The sequence below is a fragment of the Orbicella faveolata genome, unplaced genomic scaffold (assembly GCF_042242905.1).
Source record: "Orbicella faveolata isolate gen_17 unplaced genomic scaffold, um_ofav_v1 contig_34, whole genome shotgun sequence".
Classification (NCBI taxonomy): Eukaryota; Metazoa; Cnidaria; class Anthozoa; order Scleractinia; family Merulinidae; genus Orbicella; species Orbicella faveolata.
The window spans coordinates 10,565,117-10,588,325 of record NW_028301563.1 but is presented as its reverse complement, the minus strand read 5'-3'; the positions used below and the strand labels follow the sequence as shown (position 1 = coordinate 10,588,325).

Genomic DNA, 23,209 nt, shown 5'->3' with positions numbered 1-23,209 from the left:
GCGACGGTATGATTGTCGGACTTCCTATTGTTTGTCATATAATTATTTGCAGTTTTGTGGTTTATCGAATATTACAAAGGGACAAAGTTCGTCCTGCTGAGGATTGCTTTGAAATAAAGGAATTTATTCTAAAACTTGTCTTGCTAATAGTTAGATTATATCAGTCCCGCTTGGCGGAGAGAAAACATTTCGTGACTGCCTTCGTGACTCCGAGAATGAAATCGGCCCCAAGCTCTTCGCGGGCTTTTCAAAAAAAAATATGGCGACCTCCGTTGATATTTATTTTTTGCTGTGTCTTTCACATTTGTAACCAGCAGAAATGAGTAAAAGGAAAGCACCTGATCAAAATCCAAATAGTGATTTTTGCGACTTTCTTATCGGTAAGTTTGATCGTCCATATTGATGCCATTTCTTAATATTTTTGATGAGTTTTTTTAAAGCCTTCTATTCAAATTTGCATTTTAAGAGCTTGCGGAATACGAGAAGAATGTGTCGCGACAAATACACAAGCACAACGCTTACAGGTAAGAAATGAATGCTGTAGGAAACAAACGCTGTATTTCTATAGTAAAAATCATGTTATTTTCAAATAAAAGCACGCAACACAACTGGAGAAACTAAATTTAAGGCAAAATATTCCTAAAATAAGCTTATACTTTCCCCCAAAAATAAATCTAATACAAAGAAATATAAGTAAATTCTAGAAATGCAATACTTGTAGCTTGACCTTGTGCACTGAAGGGTGAACTTTTTGTAATCATTATTGGAAATTAACCAAATTAAATGGTTGCAAGTAGATCTAAGGAAAACGTCCTTGGGTTTCAACTGGATGAAAATAGTTTGTTTGGCTTTTGCATCTATGTCAACTTTCCCAGATTATTGGCGAGTCTCCTGAGTACAAACCAAATCTCCTGGACAATACAAAGAAAAGTGTAGAAAATACATTTTTCAGATATGTAAGGGCTGAATTTTGGCTTTTTTGTAGACTATGAGCAGCTCTCTTTTGCTCAATAATCGGTGGGAAAGAATGCAACGAAGAATGCGGAGTTAGTGAGCAGTGATGTATGTGGTTTCACGCTCGCACGCTCACTTGTTTTACATTCCTCCCTACAGATTTCTTAGCAAAAGAGAGACTCCCTGCAGTCCACATGTTTTGGGAAATTTTTTGGATATGTAGCATTTTTTGTGGTTAAATTGGTAAAGCTCTACTTTTGGCAAATTGATTAGTTTTAGGATCTAGGAGGTAACTTAAACAAATTAACAGATTTTAATTGTTTTAGATTACCATTTCTGCTTTTGTATCACTGTCCGAGGGAAAGATGAGAGGTAGGGAAGTTGAGAAAGGTCTGGTCAAGAGGAAGAGTGTTAGGGTGAGATTTGTGAGTGGGATTGGAGAGTTACGAGGGAAGGGAGGGTTGAGGTGTGGAAAGAGTGATGGAGGGCTACGAGGGAGAGAGGAAGGGGGGATTGGTAAAGAGAAAGCCTGATAACCCAATGGCTGTTACTGCAGTTGAGTCTGCAGTCAAATATTCTTTTGTTTCAAAAGGCATGCAAACGAGGTGAAAGGGTCAATACAATGTAGTAGTGACCCTTTTGCCTTGTTTGCGTGCCAAGCCGTTGATAGGTGCAATAACAGCTATTCATTTTGGTGATGGCTAAGTGCTAGATCTACTATACAATGTAGCTTCAAGTGAGTATTGCTTTATTATCTTTTTTATTACTATGTATCAAGGAAAGCGGCATCTGTTTTAGTAAAGCACCCCACTCGGATTAAAAGTGGAGATGAAGCACGTAAATTGGTAAGCTACAGGTCTGTTTTATGTACATTAAACTTTTTAATCAACTGCAATTGTGAATTTTTCAGATGGAGCTAAATGTAATTTAGGCAAAGTTTGAGTCAAGCCAAATTATGCTAGTCAGCAGTCTCTCAGGGCGATCATGCTTGTTGGAATCTCACACGGGGTTTTGCAGGGCTTACGTGTTTTGCTTGCCAGCTGTGTGAGAAGGTGCAGCTTGCCTTTGAGTGCCATTCTTGCCTGTTGAGTGTTTTTGCTCCCTCACCTCCCTCCCTTTTGTTGGTGATGGTAAGTATATGGGGTGGTAAGTATGTCAGTGTGACAGTGCCTGGTGGTTGCTGCTCTCAGGGTTGCCATGGATACCTACATGCTCTGTTCGAGGCTCATATCTTGGCATCAGCACCCCTAAGGCACCTTTCCCAAGCTCATCAATTGGCGATGAGTTTAATAAGTGATTGCTGCAAAAATGCTCTCAAGCGTTATGACCAGTTTCCATATAATTCTATAACTTCTGTAAGTCCTTAAGCCTAAACTACTCAATCTTGAATCCAGCTTGTTAATTCATGGAAGATGTGACAAGAGTACATATGAAGTGTTGTATCACTGCACTGCTGATTTGCTATAGCACGGGTACAAGTAATGTGCCATTTTTGTATTCCATTGTACTACCATTCACATGGCATTCTTTAAAATGAATTCTTTCAAGTTATACTCTGTCTGTGTCCTCTCAAAACCTTCAAGATAACACAGGAAACAACTTAACATTTGCTATGCACCAATTAATGTGAACTGATGTGAACACTTTGTTGATAATCTGTTGATTTATTCTATGAGTTGTTGTTATTTTTTTGCCTATGGAAGCCAGGGATTGGAGATAAAATTGGGAAAAAGATTGACGAGTTTATCAAAACAGGAAAGTTAGAAAAGCTGGAAAAGGTATGTATTATAAAGAGTAAAATAAATAAATATGCTTCATATGATTTTCGTTCACATCCAATGTTTTCTTATCTGTATGCTCTCAAAAGTTTACCATTAGGGACACTAGGACAATGTACATTGAAACCTAATGTTCATCCAAAACTTGACACCCACACAAAAGTCAGCATCCTCATGAAACTTCATGTTCAGTCACAAAACTTGACCCCCACACAAAACGTAATGCACACACAAAACTTGACGTCCTCAGAAAATTTGGCATCCTCACAAAACTTGACAACCACACAGAACTTCACATCCACACAAAACTTGACCTCCATACAAAACTCAGCATCCTCACGAAACTTCACATTCACACAAACCTTGATCCCCACACAAAACTTAATGCCCTCACAAAACGTGACATCCTCACAAACCTAATGACATGCACATAAAACTTGATGTCTTCATAAAATTTGATGTCCACACAAAACTTTCAAGATGTCACCACAAAACTTGACATCCACACAAAAGTCCAATGTCCACAGGAAACTTGACATGCAAAACTTGACCTCCATACAAAACTTAGGGTTAAGATTGAACAAAACTTGACATCCCCCAAAACTTGACTCCATAGGAAACTTAACATCATTTTTCTCACAAAAATTTTAGATAGTTTTCGCAGAAAAAAAGTTTCTACTAATAGAAAACTGAGTGCCAATTTGTAATTTCAGTATAGTAGCAGCAAATACAATGTATTTAAGTCAACCCTATCCCTTAAAGCTCTTGCTATATCTCTCTTGCACAACTTTGTCTTAAATTTTCTAATTCCTTGAATTAAGGTTTCTGAAGAAATCTCCTTTTCCATCAAAAGCTGTGCATAAAATCTCAGAAAGTCTATCTAATTATAATTAAAAATGATCTTACTGTTTAGTTAATAGAATCAATATTTTATTCGTTTAGTAGCATTTAACAATTATTAACTGAATTTTTCAGATCAGAGGTGATGACACTACCAAGGCCATACAGCAGCTGACTCGAGTATCTGGAATAGGGTAACAATCTAAAGAAAACATTTGTTGTCTGATGTCATCCCCGAAAAGTTTGAATGTGTGATGTCAGACTTTTGCTTTTCTAAATGTGGGGCTTGCTGTTTGCTAAAACTGAATAATGTTTGTTTAGTTGCAGTCTGTAGTGAATTTTTTGATGTATGTAGTTTCAATTTTTCTTTGGAATTTGTTTAGATTTTGCTTAATGCGAAAAATTTCTTCATGGTATTTGTAAGGTGAAATTTTTTCTACTGCGTATTGTGTATGCCAGGTAATATTTCTTCCCCCTATTTTTTCTTCTCTCTGCTAGCTCCTTATTGCCTTGGTATGTAATTTTGTACAATTGTATGTGCTTCATCGACTGGAAAAAATTCTTGGTTTATTTATATCAGGCCAGCTGCGGCCAGAAAGTTTGTTGAAGATGGAGTGACAACATTGGAAGGTAAAGTTCTGTTACCCAAAAAATAATAATTTGACTTTGATTTGTGTTTAGAAATGACTAAAACACACTAGGGTTTAAGGCTGGTTAAGAAGTACTAATAAAAATAGATTTACAAACTTGGCTTCTGAGAAAATTAATAATTTTGAGCTTCTGTTTTTAGGTGTGGCTTGCATTTCTTTGGAATCTATTTGTAAATACCTTGTAAAACAATTTTAAGAAACAATTAGGTAACTATATCTTAGCATGTCAGTCGGTCAGTTGGTCAGTCAGTCAGTCTGTCCTTTGGTCAGTTGGTAGTTGGCTAATCAGTAAATCAGCCATAAATTCAGTAAGCCAGTCATTAAGTCAGCTGCAATTGATTGATCATACATTCAGTCTGTCTGTCTGTCATTCCCACTCTGTTAGTAATCAGTGGGTCAATTGGTCTGACAGTCTGTCTGTATGTCGTCAGTCTGACAGTCTGTCAACCTGTCAACCTGTCAACCTGTCAGCCTGTCAATCTGTCTGTCAGTCTGTCTGTATGTCAGTCAGTCAGTGAGCCAGTCAGTCACTCAGTAATTCAGTCAGTCAAAAATCATAATTCAAAGTAACGATTCCCACTGCTTATTACTGACTTCTGTCATGTATTGTTCTTTAGGTTTGAAGAAGGTACAAGGCAGGCTTAATCATCATCAGAAAATTGGAGTGAAGTACGTCAAACATAAACTGAACATGTGCACTACTATCAATAAATGAGTAATCACTTTTAGGGGTGGTGAATGGTAAATGTGAGACTTTGTGAGATGGTGAGACCAGTGCTTTTCTTTGTGAGCCCGAGACATATTGCCTTTTTAGATAGTGAGACTGAGACTTCAAAGTGTTTTGAGTGCAAGCGTGAGGGGCTCAGACTCTTAAAATTTGAGCCCCAGATTTAGCTGAGAGCTATAAGAATGAGCAAGAATGAGCTTGTACAGAAGTCTTACAAAGGAGCCTTTTGTCATAAATACTTGTGCCTTTACACAGTTCCACAAGGGACAACAGATAAGTTCTTCAACTTCCTGGGTTTCATCATGAGCTATCGTGGGTTGTGTGTGGCTTTTTGATTCCCCCTTTAGCCTTTAAGCCAGCCTTTGCGAACAAGCTGGAACTGGAAATTCGACTAGAACACACCATGTTAGGATATCCTAGAACAAAATAACTGTTTTTTGGCACCAAAATGACATTGCTTTTTGTGGAATTCAGACAATTTGGCAGAAGTTAGGATTAACTTTTTCTCGGAGATTTGAAAGTTGCTCTATTGAAATTCAATATCAAGTGACAAGAAGACGGCATTTATTAAACAAACAAACGAACTGGAACTTCAAAACCCTCAACCTTGTAAAAAGTCGAGACTTGGAGAGAGCTTCGTATAAAAATCAAGACTGCAAGACGCACATAACCGCTAAAAAAACAAGACTGCGAGGCCCATGAAATTTGACTAAAATTTTGGGAGACCAAGAGTATTTGAAGGACCATTCACCACCCCTAATTTGCTTATAAGAAATTTTATTGTTCCTGATTAAATATTTAGTTTAGTATAAGCACACCCTGAATTGTAAAACCCTGTTCTTAAAATATTTCAACAGGCTAGCAATGGTCTTCTAACCTGAATGTTAAGAGGAAAACTATACATCATTTGCTGTCAGCAATAGATTTATTTAAAATAGATTTCAATGTTGTATTTTTGTTGCTGACAACAAAGGTTATAGAAATGAGATGTTCAATGTGTCATCAAGACGCGTTTGAAAATGTTTATTGTTCACTTTATTTTCTAGATATCTTGAGGAATTTGAGAAGCGTATTCCGAGAGATGAAATGCTAAAGCTTCAGGTCAGTCTGTTCTCCCTACTACCACCCTCTCCTCCCATCCAAAAATTTGAATTGTAATTCTTCAAAGCTCAGGGCTCTTTGGAAACATTTCTAGTATTTTTACTGACTTGGTTCTTTCTGTTTGCAGGAAATAATTATGAAGAAAATAGCAAAGTTTGACAAGGAAATAATTGCAACAGTTTGTGGAAGTTTTAGAAGAGGTAAGTAAAACCTTTCAATTTTTGACAACTCAGTAGTAATCAAAGTCCAATTTCCTCTTACTATATCAAGCCAAAGTCAAGTAGACAGGTGTGAAGAATAAAGAAAATCATCAATAATTGACCATGTCCGTATCTTCGGTTTTGGACTGAGACTTTTTAAATCCAATTTTGCATTTGAAAAGACTCCTCACATTAGCCTCAGTTGCAAGCTAGTTCCAGTCTAATACCGAGAATATGCACATGGCCCATCATAATCCATCAAATATTTTTGCTCTGACTCATGAATCAAGTTGTACAAGGTGGTTCTATCTTTTTGGTCTATAGATGAAACCCTAGTGCGTGACTATTCAAATGAAAGCTATTGAGCAGTACTTTCATGTGGTACTATTTATTATGCGGTACAAGGTGGTTCTAACTTTTAAGTCTGTGGATGAAACCCTAGCATGTGACCATTCAAATGCAAGCTATTGAGCATTACTTTCATGTGGTACTGTTTATTATGCTGTACAAGGTGGTTCTGACTTTTCAGTTTGTGGATGAAATCCTGCGTGTGTGACCATTCAAAAGTAATATGTTAATCATTTCAGTCTATCCTTTTTTCTCACTTACTTAAGATGATTCTCTTCAGTCTATCCTTTTTTCTAAGATGTATAAAAATGTGTGTTTTCTGATGGATTGACAAGCATTTACTGTTCCACTGGCCATCAGGTGCTACATCCAGTGGTGACATTGATGTGTTAGTGACACATCCTTCATATCTCTCATCTGAAAATGACTTTGACAAGGTAAGATGTAAGCAGTCTCTGGAAATACATATTGGACCATAAATATTTTAACAATAAAGTATGGACTAGATCTAATTTAGGGATTAAGGGGGCGCTGTCATGAGAATGACCTATGTCAATGCTTTATTTTACAATAACGATTGAAATTCTTGTGCGCTCATTGGCTCATTTTCATAATCAATAAGTGGACGAACACTTCAATTTATAATTTATTGTACATAAGAAACAAGTTCACATCAGTTTTGCGTGAATCTGTCCTGTTATTGACAATGAATTTCATCATAACATCATCAAAGTAGTTGTGGGTACACTTGGCTAATCACCTCGTGGATCCACAGCTACTTTGACAATGTTATGACAAAATTCATGATCACTAACAGGACAGATGCATGAAAAACTGACGTCAAGTTGTTAAAGGACATATTCTCATTGATGAAAACCCCAACTATGATGGTCCAATTGTGTTTATAAAATGGAATATGAGTGCACTGAAACTAAATAGGAGTATTTTTTAAGGGTTACAAATGGACAAAGTTGTGATGTTAATCTGACAAAGTCTAACAGTCTGGCAGACAGGCAGAGTGGGACTTGAAGATGCAACCTCCTTTGCTTAATACTTACTTTCTATTTATTCATTTATTTATTTGTTTATTAATTTTATTTATTTATTTATTTATTTATTCATTCATTTATTTATTAACTTTCAACTAGCTCTCACAATAAACGCCTTAAAAGACAGGACATAACAAGTTCAATGGTAGTTTAGGAGACAAAACTTGGTACTCGTGTGCCAGGACAAGAAACTTCAAATATGATAACTAACTTTAATACAGTCGTGAGTGAAATCACAAGGACATCCCCTGTGCAGTTAAACACTTACTTTCAATTCTGTAATTATTGCAGAAAGCTCTTCTGCACGGTGTAGTAGATACCTTGACGAAAGAAGGCTTTGTGACAGATTCAATATCTCTTGGTGACGCTAAATTTATGGTAAGGATGTATTTGTAATTTCATTGGAATACGGGGGGAAAGACAAATTGTATTACACTATTGCATCTGTGTCAATCAATCAATCAATCAATCAATCAATCAATCAATCAATCATTATATTTCTTAATCAGATATATATTGTGTCTCAGTCACTAGGCGCTTTGTGATTGGTCTCTTTTTCAACCTTTTAGACTGCTTACAATCTGTTTTTTTCTCTGAATCAGGGTGGGATTGGGGCGAGACGTTTCAGACTAGAGGGGATTGGGATGAGACATGATGGGTGCCGCAGTCACGGCACTTACGCCCAGACCCTTTTTCGTCCATACCGCCCTTTTGCGTTCGTGTTCATTGACGGATGAACAATCATCTGACCCTACGAGAAAAGACAAGCAGCCATCAATTTATCGATCGTTTAGCGGGCCGAATTAATCTACTGCTTTTGTTGTTAAAATGTCTGGTGATTTATATCCAAGTTTTCTGAACATTCATGGCGTTTTCTTTTAAACCGTGTTAACGACTTAACAACGATTTCAATTTGGCTCGCTTTGATTTTGGGCACGTAAAGCTTTTGAAGCTGTTTTGCTTGACTCGAGAAATGGTTTATTGAACCCGTCAGACAGTGGAGATGTAATAAAATGGCACTTTACTAACATCGTCTTCATCCCCCTTCACGGTTCTCGTTTTTAACTCGTGAATGGCGTATAACGAAAGTTACAGTTTGTAGTGGTAGGTTGTAGCGATCGATTTTTGGTACAAGTATGCTTGCAGGATATTTTCTTTTGTAAAATCACCCACCTCTCCTCAAAAGTCAAATGGTCCCCCCCCCCCTTACTAAAACTCGAAGAAGCTAGTCAACTCAACTGTGATAAGTACTTTAAAGACTTGCGTGAAATCACGTAAAAACTGAACCAGTATTGACTACAAACTTCTATTACAATTGATTCTAAAATCACTCTAAATTAAAAACTGCATATAAACAATTAAAACTATTGACTAACTCGCAAATTTGTGAAGTGGTTACGAGCGGTTTAGGCCGCTGAGTTGCACCTAGAACAATTTAAGAAACAGACTGCGATTAGTCTCTCTTTTACCGAAAATCCGTGTGGATAAACGCAAACGAACAGAGGTGAAAGGCGAAGCCGCGAGCCACGAGTAGCGCGGGCGTCAGAAGACGAGTAAAGACTCGCCTTTCACCTTTGTTCGTTTGCGTTCCTCGCGGATTTTCGAGCAAAAGACAGACTACTCGAAGTCTAATTAAGTAAGTAAACGTTACGTTACGTTCGTTTCGTTACTAAGCGTTATTTTTTAATTTTTTTTTATTCATTTAACACACACTTACATAATTACTTTGCAAAATTACATTATTTACACCACAAACATTGCAATACTCGAGTTAAAGTACACTATTTACATTCCTTGCAATACTAGTCGCTTACAATTTCATACCTTATTTTTATTGCCTACTCTATATTTCACGTTCACAAATAAATGTACAATGTTCTACTTGTAATTAAATTCTTACATTGCTTACTTTTTTCCCTTATTAATTTATTTACTTATTTATTTATTGTGTTCTGTTGCACAGGAGACAAACAAACATACGAAACTAATAACGATATTAACATGTGCAATTAACTGGGGCTATAACTCCTACTTTACACTCCTATTTACATCGCTACTAGCTATACAAAAAATTGGTCGAGAGTTTCCTTACATTTAAGATTGGCTATAAATTCATCTGCCATGCACAAATATTAATTGGCAGATAAAACAAGGAGAAGATTACGCAATAAATGGATTGCACAAAAAAAACAACAACAGCAGAAAAAAAAGAGAGACAAAAGGGGAAGACAGATAACTAAGTTGACATGTATAATTATAGGCTCTGTGACCAATGCTTTACATTCCTATCAACATCATTACTACGGCTACACAAAGATTTTTCGAAAATGTATTTATGGTTAAGATTAACTGTAAATTTATTTACCGATAATTCGCCATGTATTAATTTCTGATTGTACAAACAAAATATTTGGCATATAAAAAGGTGAAGTTTAACTTTCTGATAATGTTTGATTCCTTGCTTGAAGTGTCAACTTTCATAACAAAAATTAATTCAGTTGGTGAAAGACTGAAGGAGGTGACATTTTCTTTGTTGAACCATTTTATGACCTCTAAAAAGAAAAATTGGCTCCAATTACAGCTATGGAAAGTGTGATTTATGGAATCATTCATTTCACAATATGGACACTTTGTGCCCTCCGCCTTACCAAAGGCCGTGGATTAAAATATCTTTGTTGTTGAATAAAATTTGTTCTTGGCCGGACTGGTTTGGAAAAAATTCTTTTAATTCCAAGAAATACAGGAGAATCAATTTGTAAAACTGAGGTAGCCCAATCTGATTCCAAATGATGTTCCTCTGGGATAATTCGTTCCAAAATTTGCAAGTCTTCGCCAAACTTATCAGATCTTTGCCGTCTAAAAAAGAGGCAATACGCTCTGCAGCGAGGTCTGGAAGGTTTGTGCAATCGAAAGAGACGTCTTGACGATCACTTGGTTGCTTTTCTCTACCGCGAATTTTCTCGAGTTCTTTCGTCCAGAGCGCCATTGTGTTGCGTGTGCAGGCGGACTGCTAAAATACTGTAAACACCTGTGGAATCACAGGAGCGTTTTCAGTTGTACGTTTTTTTTGTCATTTTTTAAATCGGTTTTTCAGTTTTGCACTTTCAATATCCGGTTTTTCGGTATCTGCTGCGGTTTTCGTTTTCTTTCGGCTCTTAGTGATGAGAAAAGCAGTTTTTAGGTTTTGGTTATTTGATTATTTGCTATTATTGATGGCCCTATTAGTAACTATTAAACCCGCAAGGTTTCGTTAGGAAACCTACTAATCAGAAAGAGGGACTACAAAGTCATTTCTTAATCTTTTATCCAAGTATCCCGTATCCCGTTTCCCGAAAACCCGTAATAGGGACTCAGACTTCGATCTAGGTGGTAAGCTATTTCATTTGAAAAGAAATGGAGATTGTGGAGCAAAATAAAGAATTTGCTCTGATGCGCATACAACCAGCATTTTCGAAAGACGTGTTCTCAAGAGCATTTAGATAAAAACAAAAATATCTCAAACCAGAAAATTTCACTGTTCTGTGAATCGCGATATATCGATCGTAGCCAACTGTATGTTATTTAAATTCATGCATTAAACGTGAGTGGGGGGGGGGGGGGGGGTCACCTTGTTGGTTTAAGGGAAAACGAACATTAATTTCGATGTCGAAGTTAGTGTGAAGGGAACTTGCTAATGTTGCGTGCGGTGTGCGCGGGCTTGCGCATCCATCTCCTTCCTCAAAAAACCAATGATATCATCACTCAAAAATAGGTATTTACAACTGTTTAATTTACTCAAAATGTTGTAAATTACACCTCTCCAAAGATTTAGCAACATTCATGCAAGTTAAAATAAAAATCTAATGGACACATTTTTTTGCAAACTAAGAAAATCTGAAGTTTTGCCTATTTCAAAAATAGCACACAATCTGTAACATTTTTTTTTTTTTTTTTTAAAGTTTGACTCTAGTCGCGAATGACTCCCCACAAATCAACTGTAAACATTTCATAGTGGTTGATAGTTTGAAGTTATCGCTATGTACAGGGTTTTTTTCACAAGGTGCTTTTACAGGTTCTTATCTTATAGTGTTTTGTGTGTTGTCCATCAAAGCGGCCTTAATTCAGCGTAATCCCATGATATACCTCCACACCAGCCCCCTACTCTTCCCCTGATCTCTATATATACTTTACATGTAGCGGTCACTTCAAAGTCTCCCATGGTCTGTACATACCACTTTCCACGGCCATGTTGACACTCTGCACGTCTTAAATCATTATCTGTCCAGTTTGAGCACAGTTCGTTTCCACAACCTTTTTCTGGCCTTGCTTTGAATTGGATTATCCCCTGAGGATTGGTACCATGACCATTTGAATAAACTCTGTCGAGTTTCATGCGCCACACCAGGGAGTATTTTCCCGGAAGGACGCCGAGGAAGAACTCATTGATTTGTAGCCAACAGACTGTGTTGAGTTGAATCACCTCTCCAAATTCGCTTTCCTCGTCTTTCACCTTTTCGAGGTACTTGCCGTCGAGCCACACTACGCGGAAAGCAGTGGCAGACTTTTTGCTTTCCGCCAGTTTAAAGTAACACCTTTTGTATTCAATCTGAGAACTTCTGGAATCGGATATGGCCTGTCTTCCGAAGCGCTTCTCAACAAGAGTTTTCCAAATGACGTTCCTCTGGGATACTTTGTTCCAAAATTTGCAAGTCCTCCCCAAACTTATCAGATCTTTGCCGTCTAAAAAAGAGGCAATACGCTCTGCAGCGAGGTCTGGAAGGTTTGTGCAATCGAAAGGGACGTCTTGACGATCACTTGGTTGCTTTTCTCTACCGCGAATTTTCTCGAGTTCTTTCGTCCAGAGCGCCATTGTGTTGCGTGTGCAGGCGGACTGTTAAAAACTGTAAACACCTGTGGAATCACAGGAGCGTTTTCAGTTCTACATTTTTTGTCATGTTTTAAATCGGTTTTTCGGTTTTGCACTTACAGTATCCGGTTTTTCGGTATCTGCTGCGGTTTTCGTTTTCTTTCGGCTCTTAGTGATGAGAAAAGCAGTTTTTAGGTTTTGGTTATTTTGGTTATTTGCTATTATTGGCCCTATTAGTAATAAGTGAATAGTGCTTTTCGCGCGCTCTGATTGGTTAACTCTGAGGTGATTAGCAAGTACTTTTTACCTCCGAGCAGCCGGCGCGAGAGATTTTAAAATTTCCGACTGCTTGTCACACATAAAATAAAGTTTTGGTCCGCTAATTATTCAGCTTGTATGGGTATATACTAAAACAATTATTCACCTCAGTGTCGGTTAAAGTTATGGATACTTACCTCCACTTTGTTAACTAATAAACCCGCGAGGTTTTCCTTAGGAAACCTACTAATCAGAAAGAGGGACTACAAAGTCATTTCTTAATCTTTTACTCAAGTATCCCGTATCCCGTTTCCCGAAAACCCGTAATAGGGACTCAGACTTCGATCTATTTGGTAAGCTATTTCGATCTGGAGCAAAATGAAGAATTCGTTCTGATGCGTATACAACCAGCATTTTCTAAAGAGGTGTTCTGAAGAGCATTTGGATAAAAACAAAAATAACTCAAACCAGAATTTTTCACTTTTCTGTAGATCGAGATATATCAATCGTAGTCAAGTGTATGTTATTAAATTCATGCATTTAACTGGGGGGGGGGGGGGAGATCACCTTGCTGGTTTAAAACATTTGTTTCACTGTCGAGCGTAGTGTGAAAGACATTTTCTAATATTGTGTGTACGCGGTGTAGCGCAGGCGCTTTTGACACGGAAATCTTGTACAGAAAGATGCGCAATGCAACAGACCATATTCGTATTCTCGGTTTTGGACTGGGACTAGCTTGCAATGGAGGCTCACGCGGCGGAGTATCATTAAAAAGAGATTTCTGTCATTTGCATTGGAAAAGACTCCCTGCATGAGCCTCAGTTGCAAGCTAGTTCCAGGTCAATACCGGGAATACGAATATGGCCTATTCAGAGATCTGTTCTTGACAATAGGGTGATTTAGCAAGAGAACGGGAACGTCACTTGACGACGGCGCACGCAGTACAAATACCCAAATATGGTCAATTTAGAACAGAATCCAGGTTATTCCGCGCGCCCTGCAGTCGTGATCTGACCATATTTGGGTATTGGTACTGCGCGCGCCGTCGTCAAGTGACTTTCCCGTTCTCTTGCTAAATCAGCCTACAGTTGCTCCACACATACTCCGAGCCGCCAAATTTGGTCTAGATGCGTTCTACACACGAAACACCAAAAAACTTTCGACTTGGAGATGAGAATCGTCTTTGCTATGCCTCGAAGATAAAGGAAATGTTAGTCTGCATACTCAAATGTTGTTAGTGCCTGGAAATAGGCATTTGTAACAATTAATTGCAGTTGAGAAGTAAATAAGAAGCTAAAAAGATACTACAATGATTAGAAACGAAAATGTCTCGATCTCTCAAAAAAGAAAAAGTACACGTCTTTCGCCTTGGCGGATTCAAGTTTGTGAATTTGAACTTTTAATTATTATGTTCGCCTTTTTTTTCGGCAGTTTTGATCGATTTTTATGACGGTTTTTTGGTTTTTAAAGAAGTATTTAGCACTGTTCCACTTTGCAAGTAGGCCACTATGCCCAAGTATGCTTGCAGGATATTTTCTTTTGTAAAATCACCCACCTCTCCTCAAAAGTCAAAAGGTCCCCCCCCCCCACTTACTAAAACTCGAAGAAGCTAGTCAACTCAACTGTGATAAGTACTTTAAAGACTTGCGTGAAATCACGTAAAAACTGAACGAGTAATTGACTACAAACTTCTATTACAATTGATTCTAAAATCACTCTAAATTAAAAACTGCATATAAACAATTAAAACTATTGAGTAACTCGCAAATTTGTGAAGTGATTACGAGCGGTTTAGGCCGCTGAGTTGCACCTAGAACAATTTAAGAAATAGACTGTGATTAGTCTCTCTTTTACCGAAAATCCGTGGGGATAAACGCAAACGAACAGAGGTGAAAGGCGAAGCCGCGAGCCACGAGTAGCGCGGGCGTCAGAAGACGAGTAAAGACTCGCCTTTCACCTTTGCTCGTTTGCGTTCCTCGCGGATTTTTGAGCAAAAGACAGACTACTCGAAGTCTAATTAAGTAAGTAAACGTTACGTTACGTTCGTTTCGTTACTAAGCGTTATTTTTTTATTTTTTTTTTTATTCATTTAACACACACTTACATAATTACTTTACAAAATTACATTATTTACACCACAAACATTGCAATACTCGAGTTAAAGTACACTATTTACATTCCTTGCAATACTAGTCACTTACAATTTCATACCTTATTTTTATTGCCTACTCTATATTTTACTTTCACAAATAAATGTACAATGTTCTACTTGTAATTAAATTCTTACATTGCTTACTTTTTTCGCTTATTAATTTATTTACTTATTTATTTATTGTGTTCTGTTGCACAGGAGACAAACAAACATACGAAACTAATAACGATATTAACATGTGCAATTAACTGGGGCTATAACTCCTACTTTACACTCCTATTTACATCGCTACTAGCTATACAAAAAATTGGTCGAGAGTTTACTTACATTTAAGATTGGCTATAAATTCATCTGCCATGCACAAATATTAATTGGCAGATAAAACAAGGAGAAGATTACGCAATAAATGGATTGCACAAAAAAAACAGCAACAGCAGAAAAAAAGAGACAAAAGGGAAGACAGATAACTAGGTTGACATGTATAATTATAGGCTCTGTGACCAATGCTTTACATTCCTATCAACATCATTACTACGGCTACACAAAGAATTTTTCGAAAATGTATTTATGGTTAAGATTAACTGTAAATTTATTTACCGATAATTCGCCATGTATTAATTTCTGATTGTACAAACAAAATATTTGGCATATAAAAAGGTGAAGTTTAACTTTCTGATAATGTTTGATTCCTTGCTTGAAGTGTCAACTTTCATAACAAAAATTAATTCAGTTGGTGAAAGACTGAAGGAGGTGACATTTTCTTTGTTGAACCATTTTATGACCTCTAAAAAGAAAAATTGGCTCCAATTACAGCTATGGAAAGTGTGAATTATGGAATCATTCATTTCACAATATGGACACTTTTGCCCTCCCCCTTACCAAAGAGGAATAACTCCTTTTTGGTGACTACTGGTCTATGTAAAAGTTTGAAATAAAATTCCCTAAGTTTGTTATCTTTACATACATCTTTCACGCGACTAAAAATAGGTTTCAGAGATGTGTGATCAATTTGCAGGTCTCCGCTTTCCCATTTAGAATTAGCCTTCAGTTCGATTGGTTCTTTGTTCTTTAAAAATAGATGAGGAGGTTGCATATAAGATCATATTTTAGGATAAATTCTGAGTAAGAAAGAAATTTCCCATCTGCTTTGAGAAAATCATGTACGAGATAGATGCCGCGATCAAACCAGTTCCTGTAAAAAATACTGTGACCGTGGATTAAAATATCTTTGTTGTTGAATAAAATTTGTTCTTGGCCGGACTGGTTTGGAAAAAATTCTTTTAATTCCAAGAAATACAGGAGAATCAATTTGTAGAACTGAGGTAGCCCAATCTGATTCCAAATGATGTTCCTCTGGGATAATTCGTTCCAAAATTTGCAAGTCTTCCCCAAACTTATCAGATCTTTGCCGTCTAAAAAAGAGGCAATACGCTCTGCAGCGAGATGTGGAAGGTTTGTGCAATCGAAAGAGACGTCTTGACGATCACTTGGTTGCTTTTCTGTGCCGCGAATTTTCTCGAGTTCTTTCGTCCAGAGCGCCATTGTGTTGCGTGTGCAGGCGGACTGCTGAAATACTGTAAACACCTGTGGAATCACAGGAGCGTTTTCAGTTCTACGTTTTTTGTCATTTTTAAATCGGTTTTTCGGTTTTGCACTTACAATATCCGGTTTTTCGGTATCTGCTGCGGTTTTCGTTTTCTTTCGGCTCTTAGTGATGAGAAAAGCAGTTTTTAGGTTTTGGTTATTTGATTATTTGCTATTATTGATGGCCCTATTAGTAACTATTAAACCCGCAAGGTTTTCGTTAGGAAACCTACTAATCAGAAAGAGGGACTACAAAGTCATTTCTTAATCTTTTATCCAAGTATCCCGTATCCCGTTTCCCGAAAACCCGTAATAGGGACTCAGACTTCGATCTAGGTGGTAAGCTATTTCATTTGAAAAGAAATGGAGATTGTGGAGCAAAAATAAAGAATTTGCTCTGATGCGCATACAACCAGCATTTTCGAAAGACGTGTTCTCAAGAGCATTTAGATAAAAACAAAAATATCTCAAACCAGAAATTTTCACTTTTCTGTAAATCGCTGTATATCGATCGTAGCCAACTGTATGTTATTTAAATTCATGCATTAAACGTGAGTGGGGGGGGGGGGGGGGTCACCTTGCTGGTTTAAGGGAAAACGAACATTAATTTCGATGTCGAAGTTAGTGTGAAGGGAACTTGCTAATGTTGCGTGCGGTGTGCGCGGGCTTGCGCATCCATCTCCTTCCTCAAAAAACCAATGATATCATCACTCAAAAATAGGTATTTACAACTGTTTAATTTACTCAAAATGTTGTAAATTACACCACTCCAAAGATTTAGCAACATTCATGCAAGTTAAAATAAAAATCTAATGGACACATTTTTTTGCAAACTAAGAAAATCTGAAGTTTTGCCTATTTCAAAAATAGCACACAATCTGTAACATTTTTTTTTTTTTTTTTTAAAGTTTGACTCTAGTCGCGAATGACTCCCCACAAATCAACTGTAAACATTTCATAGTGGTTGATAGTTTGAAGTTATCGCTATGTACAGGGTTTTTTTCACAAGGTGCTTTTACAGGTTCTTATCTTATAGTGTTTTGTGTGTTGTCCATCAAAGCGGCCTTAATTCAGCGTAATCCCATGATATACCTCCACACCAGCCCCCTACTCTTCCCCTGATCTCTATATATACTTTACATGTAGCGGTCACTTCAAAGTCTCCCATGGTCTGTACATACCACTTTCCACGGCCATGTTGACACTCTGCACGTCTTAAATCATTATCTGTCCAGTTTGAGCACAGTTCGTTTCCACAACCTTTTTCTGGCCTTGCTTTGAATTGGATTATCCCCTGAGGATTGGTACCATGACCATTTGAATAAACTCTGTCGAGTTTCATGCGCCACACCAGGGAGTATTTTCCCGGAAGGACGCCGAGGAAGAACTCATTGATTTGTAGCCAACAGACTGTGTTGAGTTGAATCACCTCTCCAAATTCGCTTTCCTCGTCTTTCACCTTTTCGAGGTACTTGCCGTCGAGCCACACTACGCGGAAAGCAGTGGCAGACTTTTTGCTTTCCGCCAGTTTAAAGTAACACCTTTTGTATTCAATCTGAGAACTTCTGGAATCGGATATGGCCTGTCTTCCGAAGCGCTTCTCAACAAGAGTTTTCCAAATGACGTTCCTCTGGGATACTTTGTTCCAAAATTTGCAAGTCCTCCCCAAACTTATCAGATCTTTGCCGTCTAAAAAAGAGGCAATACGCTCTGCAGCGAGGTCTGGAAGGTTTGTGCAATCGAAAGGGACGTCTTGACGATCACTTGGTTGCTTTTCTCTACCGCGAATTTTCTCGAGTTCTTTCGTCCAGAGCGCCATTGTGTTGCGTGTGCAGGCGGACTGCTAAAAACTGTAAACACCCGTGGAATCACAGGAGCGTTTTCAGTTCTACATTTTTTGTCATGTTTTAAATCGGTTTTTCGGTTTTGCACTTACAGTATCCGGTTTTTCGGTATCTGCTGCGGTTTTCGTTTTCTTTCGGCTCTTAGTGATGAGAAAAGCAGTTTTTAGGTTTTGGTTATTTTGGTTATTTGCTATTATTGGCCCTATTAGTAATAAGTGAATAGTGCTTTTCGCGCGCTCTGATTGGTTAACTCTGAGGTGATTAGCAAGTACTTTTTACCTCCGAGCAGCCGGCGCGAGAGATTTTAAAATTTCCGACTGCTTGTCACGCATAAAATAAAGTTTTGGTCCGCTAATTATTCAGCTTGTATGGTATATACTAAAACAATTATTCACCTCAGTGTCGGTTAAAGTGATGGATACTTACCTCCACTTTGTTAACTAATAAACCCGCGAGGTTTTCCTTAGGAAACCTACTAATCAGAAAGAGGGACTACAAAGTCATTTCTTAATCTTTTACTCAAGTATCCCGTATCCCGTTTCCCGAAAACCCGTAATAGGGACTCAGACTTCGATCTATTTGGTAAGCTATTTCGATCTGGAGCAAAATGAAGAATTCGTTCTGATGCGTATACAACCAGCATTTTCTAAAGAGGTGTTCGCAAGAGCATTTGGATAAAAACAAAAATAACTCAAACCAGAATTTTTCACTTTTCTGTAAATTGAGATATATCAATTGTAGTCAAGTGTATGTTATTAAATTCATGCATTTAACCGGGGGGGTGAGGGGGGGAGATCACCTTGCTGGTTTAAAACATTTGTTTCACTGTCGAGCGAAGTGTGGAAGACATTTTCTAATATTGTGTGTACGCGGTGTAGCGCAGGCGCTTTTGACACGGAAATCTTGTACAGAAAGATGCGCAATGCAACAGACCATATTCGTATTCTCGGTTTTGGACTGGGACTAGCTTGTAATGGAGGCTCATACGGCGGGGTATCATTAAAAAGAGATTTCTGTCATTTGCATTGGAAAAGACTCCCTGCATTAGCTTCAGTTGCAAGCTAGTTCCAGGTCAATACCGGGAATACGAATATGGCCTATTCAGAGATCTGTTCTTTACTATAGGCTGATTTAGCAAGAGAACGGGAACGTCACTTGACGACGGCGCGCGCAGTACAAATACCCAAATATGGTCAATGATGACTGCAGGGCGCGCGGAATAACCTGGATTCTCTTTTAATTTGACCATATTTGGGTATTTGTACTGCGCGCGCCGTCGTCAAGTGACTTTGCCGTTCTCTTGCTAAATCAGCCTATAGTTGCTCCACACATACTCCGAGCCGCCAAATTTGGTCTAGATGCGTTCTACACACGAAACACCAAAAAACTTTCGACTTGGAGATGAGAATCGTCTTTGCTATGCCTCGAAGATAAAGGAAATGTTAGTCTGCATACTCAAATGTTGTTAGTGCCTGGAAATAGGCATTTGTAACAATTAATTGCAGTTGAGAAGTAAATAAGAAGCTAAAAAGATACTACAATGATTAGAAACGAAAATGTCTCGATCTCTCAAAAAAGAAAAAGTACACGTCTTTCGCCTTGGCGGATTCAAGTTTGTGAATTTGAACTTTTAATTATTATGTTCGCCTTTTTTTTCGGCAGTTTTGATCGATTTTTATGACGGTTGTTTGGTTTTTAAAGAAATATTTAGCACTGTTCCAGTTTGTAAGTAGGCCACTATGCCGACTTCTATCAGAAGCAATGCGTGACAACAATTACAAGAAAAACGTTTCGTTCACATCTGTAAAATAGTATTCATCACTTCAAAACATAAACTGGCAAGTCGACAAGGATTTAAAATTTGTTTATATGTATTCGTTTCTACTAATATGTCTTACTTCATTGGCAGGGAGTTTGCATTCTTCCAAAATCAGAGGAGCAAGTGCATAGAAGAATTGACATCAGGTATCTATAGCCTATGTTTCAAGTTTTATTACACGGTCAGATATGCGTAGACTGAACTGATTTTAACAAAAACTGCGTGTTAGCCAGCAACTTTGGTTCAATAATTAATAAAGCAATGAAACGATTTGGTTGTTTTCTGCAATAAGCATGATATCCGGAAAAATCAATGTCTTGGTAAGTGTTATAAACTTAAGCCTGTCGCAAAAACGTTCATCCAAACTAATCTTATACCTATTGTATTTCTTATAAAGTGGTTTTCACTTGAGAGTCGAATGTTAGTGACTTTGCGTTGCCACGCTACACGATTGGCTTAGAGAACTCGCGCCACTTTGTCATCCAATCAAAAGTAAAAACAAAACCAATCGTGCCTCGTTCGCACGCGTTTTCAAGCGCTTAAAACCGAACGGGACGGAATGCAACACAACACAACGCAACTCAACTCAACGCAGCGCAACGAAATGAAACGAATCGAAACGAAACGAAACGAAACGGTTGTCAATAGAGCGCGGACTCGGGGTCTCTCTCATTTTTTAATTCTTAAATAATCAGGGGCAACATTTGTTACGAAAAATATTGACGTGTTCCACTACGAACACTAACGCGTATTGCGCGCGTTCGTTTCCACCCGCGAGAAATCCACTGCGTCTGGTTGATTTCCACAGGTTGATTCCCCACGATCTGTTCTTCTGCGGGATTCTATACTTCACTGGTAGTGATGAGTTTAACAGAAGGATGCGACAAAATGCTCTTGAGAAGGGCTTCACTATTAATGAGTATTCCATCAGGTTGGTTCTTCTTGATCTTGCAGAATAATTCTACGTATAACAAGCGTACGGTTCTTCGCTGTCCCGCTTAAGCTAAGTAAGCTGTTACATACTAATGTAGGTAATATTTCTGTTGTTTTCAGGCCCATGGGGAGTACCGGTAAGTTTGACTGTGGGGAAAAAAGGAAACAAAAACAGAGAACAAAATCAAATAAACCCACCACGCGTCATCATCATTATCACCGACGTCGTCATCGTCATTGTCATCGTCACTATCCTCCTCGTTTTTCTCTCCTTTTTCCCTTCCTTCTCCTCTCCCTCTCCTTCCCCACTTCCTCCATCTCCTTGTTCTTTTACTCTTCCGTTTGTTCCTTCTCTCTCTCCTCCCCCTCATCATCATCATCATTATCGCGGTCACCGTAACAGTTATGGTCAGCATGATTGTTACGTGTGTTAGGTCATACTCTCCTTTCTTATGGTCCAATTCTCGACCCAGTTGCTTCAGCAATCACCCCTTCCTATATATTTTTTTCCCAAGTTAGCCGTCTATTCCAATTTACCTCGGCATTACCTGATATCAAAGTAGATTTATCAGCCCTCGTGTGTCCTGCCGGTTGATTTGTACTGCCCTATGAGAGAAAACCCCTTCGCATTTGGTCATTACAAGAATTCCCTTAGGGAAACACTCAATCGATTGAGGTAAGGCCGTGTAGCTTTTTCAAAGGGTGATCTTCGCCTATATACTGATAAAGAAACAACTTTTTTGAAACAGATATACCATGATACTCTTCATTTAAGCATTTTTTTTTTCTCACTCGATTAGGTGTGCCAGGAGAACCGATACCTGTTTCAAGTGAACAAGAAATATTTGAAATTATCGACATGGACTACAAAGAGCCCAGCGAAAGGAATCTGTGAACTACATTTCCCTAGAAAAAATAGCCGCACGACACTGATTTATTCTCAAGCAACCCCGTTCCCAGGCCGTTCCGTCCCAATATATTAAGGTTAAAGCCCTGCTGGGAACGGAGTTTGTTACTCAATTTTTTTGTTGTAACCATTACAATGGATTGAACGCATTTCCGAACACTTCTAAAGAGCATTCATGTGTTTGTCACTGGACATTTCGTTGTAGATAAATCGATCAGTGATCGAGAAGACTTGTCTAATAGACCAAAATGTTTTGCTACCATGGCGGAATTGTTTGATGTAACTTTTTTTGTCATCCGCTGTCGGAGAAACTTGACTTTCGAAGGATTACCATCCCGTCGAAATTAAAAAATGATTAACAAATTTTCGATATGACGAGTTAGGAATCAAGAAGGGGAAAAAAATGCTCACTACTGAAAAAGCATTCATAACTGTCGCGTAATTGCCCCCTTTCGGATTCCACCGGGTAGCTTAACTCCGGGATAGATTTGTGGTTGCACGGAATTGCATTTTTCAAGAAATTGGTGTTTTCGTCGTCATGTTATCGGAATTGCTTATTTTTAAGTTTCGCTGCCTTTCATGGCAATATTTGTTTTTCACTTTCATTTCACAGCAATTCGTGGCAAAAATGCGAAACAAGTAACTTGCGGTTTGAAAGATCAATTGTTTTGTATACCGTTATTGTTTACAAGTCAATTAACTTCACCACAATAAAGCAAAACTTTATTCTTTAATTGCGTCTCATTTATTATTCATCACAAATTGCTTTTTAAAGGCATGGTTGTCTATGATATGTTTGCTTTTTTTGGCTAGGAAAGTTTGTTCAAACAGTTTTCAAACTTGAGTAAACTTTGGGGGAATTAGTGTGTCTAGCAGAAGTGTTATGAAGCGTAAATGAAGTATTGATTGACTTAATAGCCAGGCGCGCGTGGCCTTTTCATTGGTTGGTTACCAAGGTGATATTTGACAACTGAGGTCGACGGAGGCTTTTGCACGCGCGGGTTTTTCACACGCGCTCGACAAGTCACTTCGAAAAGCTTTCATAAACGAGATCTTCTCCAAGAGATTACTCATTCTGGCCACCTTAGGATCATTGATCTACTTGCGGAAGATGGACTGAGCTGTAGCGATGATTTATATCACTTTTCCAAGTTCTTAAAGTGATAACTTTTTATTGCTTTTGTACGATTTGCAAAGTGTTGGAGCGTTCGGAACCGAA

General features: G+C 38.1%; 1 protein-coding gene across 3 annotated transcripts; it reads left to right on the top strand.

The window, feature by feature from the left end:
• Nucleotides 1–81: 81 nt before the first annotated feature.
• Nucleotides 82–22,724, top strand: LOC110065684 (DNA polymerase beta-like). Of its 3 annotated transcripts, none has more exons than XM_089270888.1 (15): nucleotides 213–380; nucleotides 467–524; nucleotides 1,733–1,799; nucleotides 2,658–2,732; nucleotides 3,708–3,766; nucleotides 4,153–4,202; nucleotides 4,840–4,891; nucleotides 5,996–6,050; nucleotides 6,178–6,250; nucleotides 6,959–7,035; nucleotides 7,939–8,025; nucleotides 20,241–20,296; nucleotides 20,959–21,081; nucleotides 21,204–21,220; nucleotides 21,884–22,724. In XM_089270888.1, exons 1-15 carry the CDS (start codon nucleotides 320–322, stop codon nucleotides 21,976–21,978), a joined length of 1,005 nt encoding a protein of 334 aa, XP_089127014.1. In that variant the 5' UTR covers nucleotides 213–319; the 3' UTR covers nucleotides 21,979–22,724. The 3 variants fall into 3 exon arrangements, with proteins under 3 accessions (XP_089127013.1, XP_089127014.1, XP_089127015.1); XM_089270889.1 differs by lacking the exon at nucleotides 213–380 and adding an exon at nucleotides 1,972–2,084 and having other exon boundaries at nucleotides 466–524; XM_089270887.1 differs by having other exon boundaries at nucleotides 82–380; nucleotides 21,204–21,925.
• The last annotated feature ends 485 nt before the right edge of the window (nucleotides 22,725–23,209 follow it).

What these genes read in the sequence shown, in the direction of transcription:
- LOC110065684 (XM_089270887.1), top strand. Translation starts at nt 320, where the DNA reads ATGAGTAAAAGGAAAGCACCTGATCAAAATCCAAATAGTGATTTTTGC. An exon ending in AGTTAGAAAAGCTGGAAAAG is followed by an intron (nt 2,733 to 3,707) that starts GTATGTATTATA and finishes TGAATTTTTCAG; the next exon opens with ATCAGAGGTGATGACACTAC. An exon ending in CTGAAAATGACTTTGACAAG is followed by an intron (nt 7,036 to 7,938) that starts GTAAGATGTAAG and finishes TAATTATTGCAG; the next exon opens with AAAGCTCTTCTGCACGGTGT.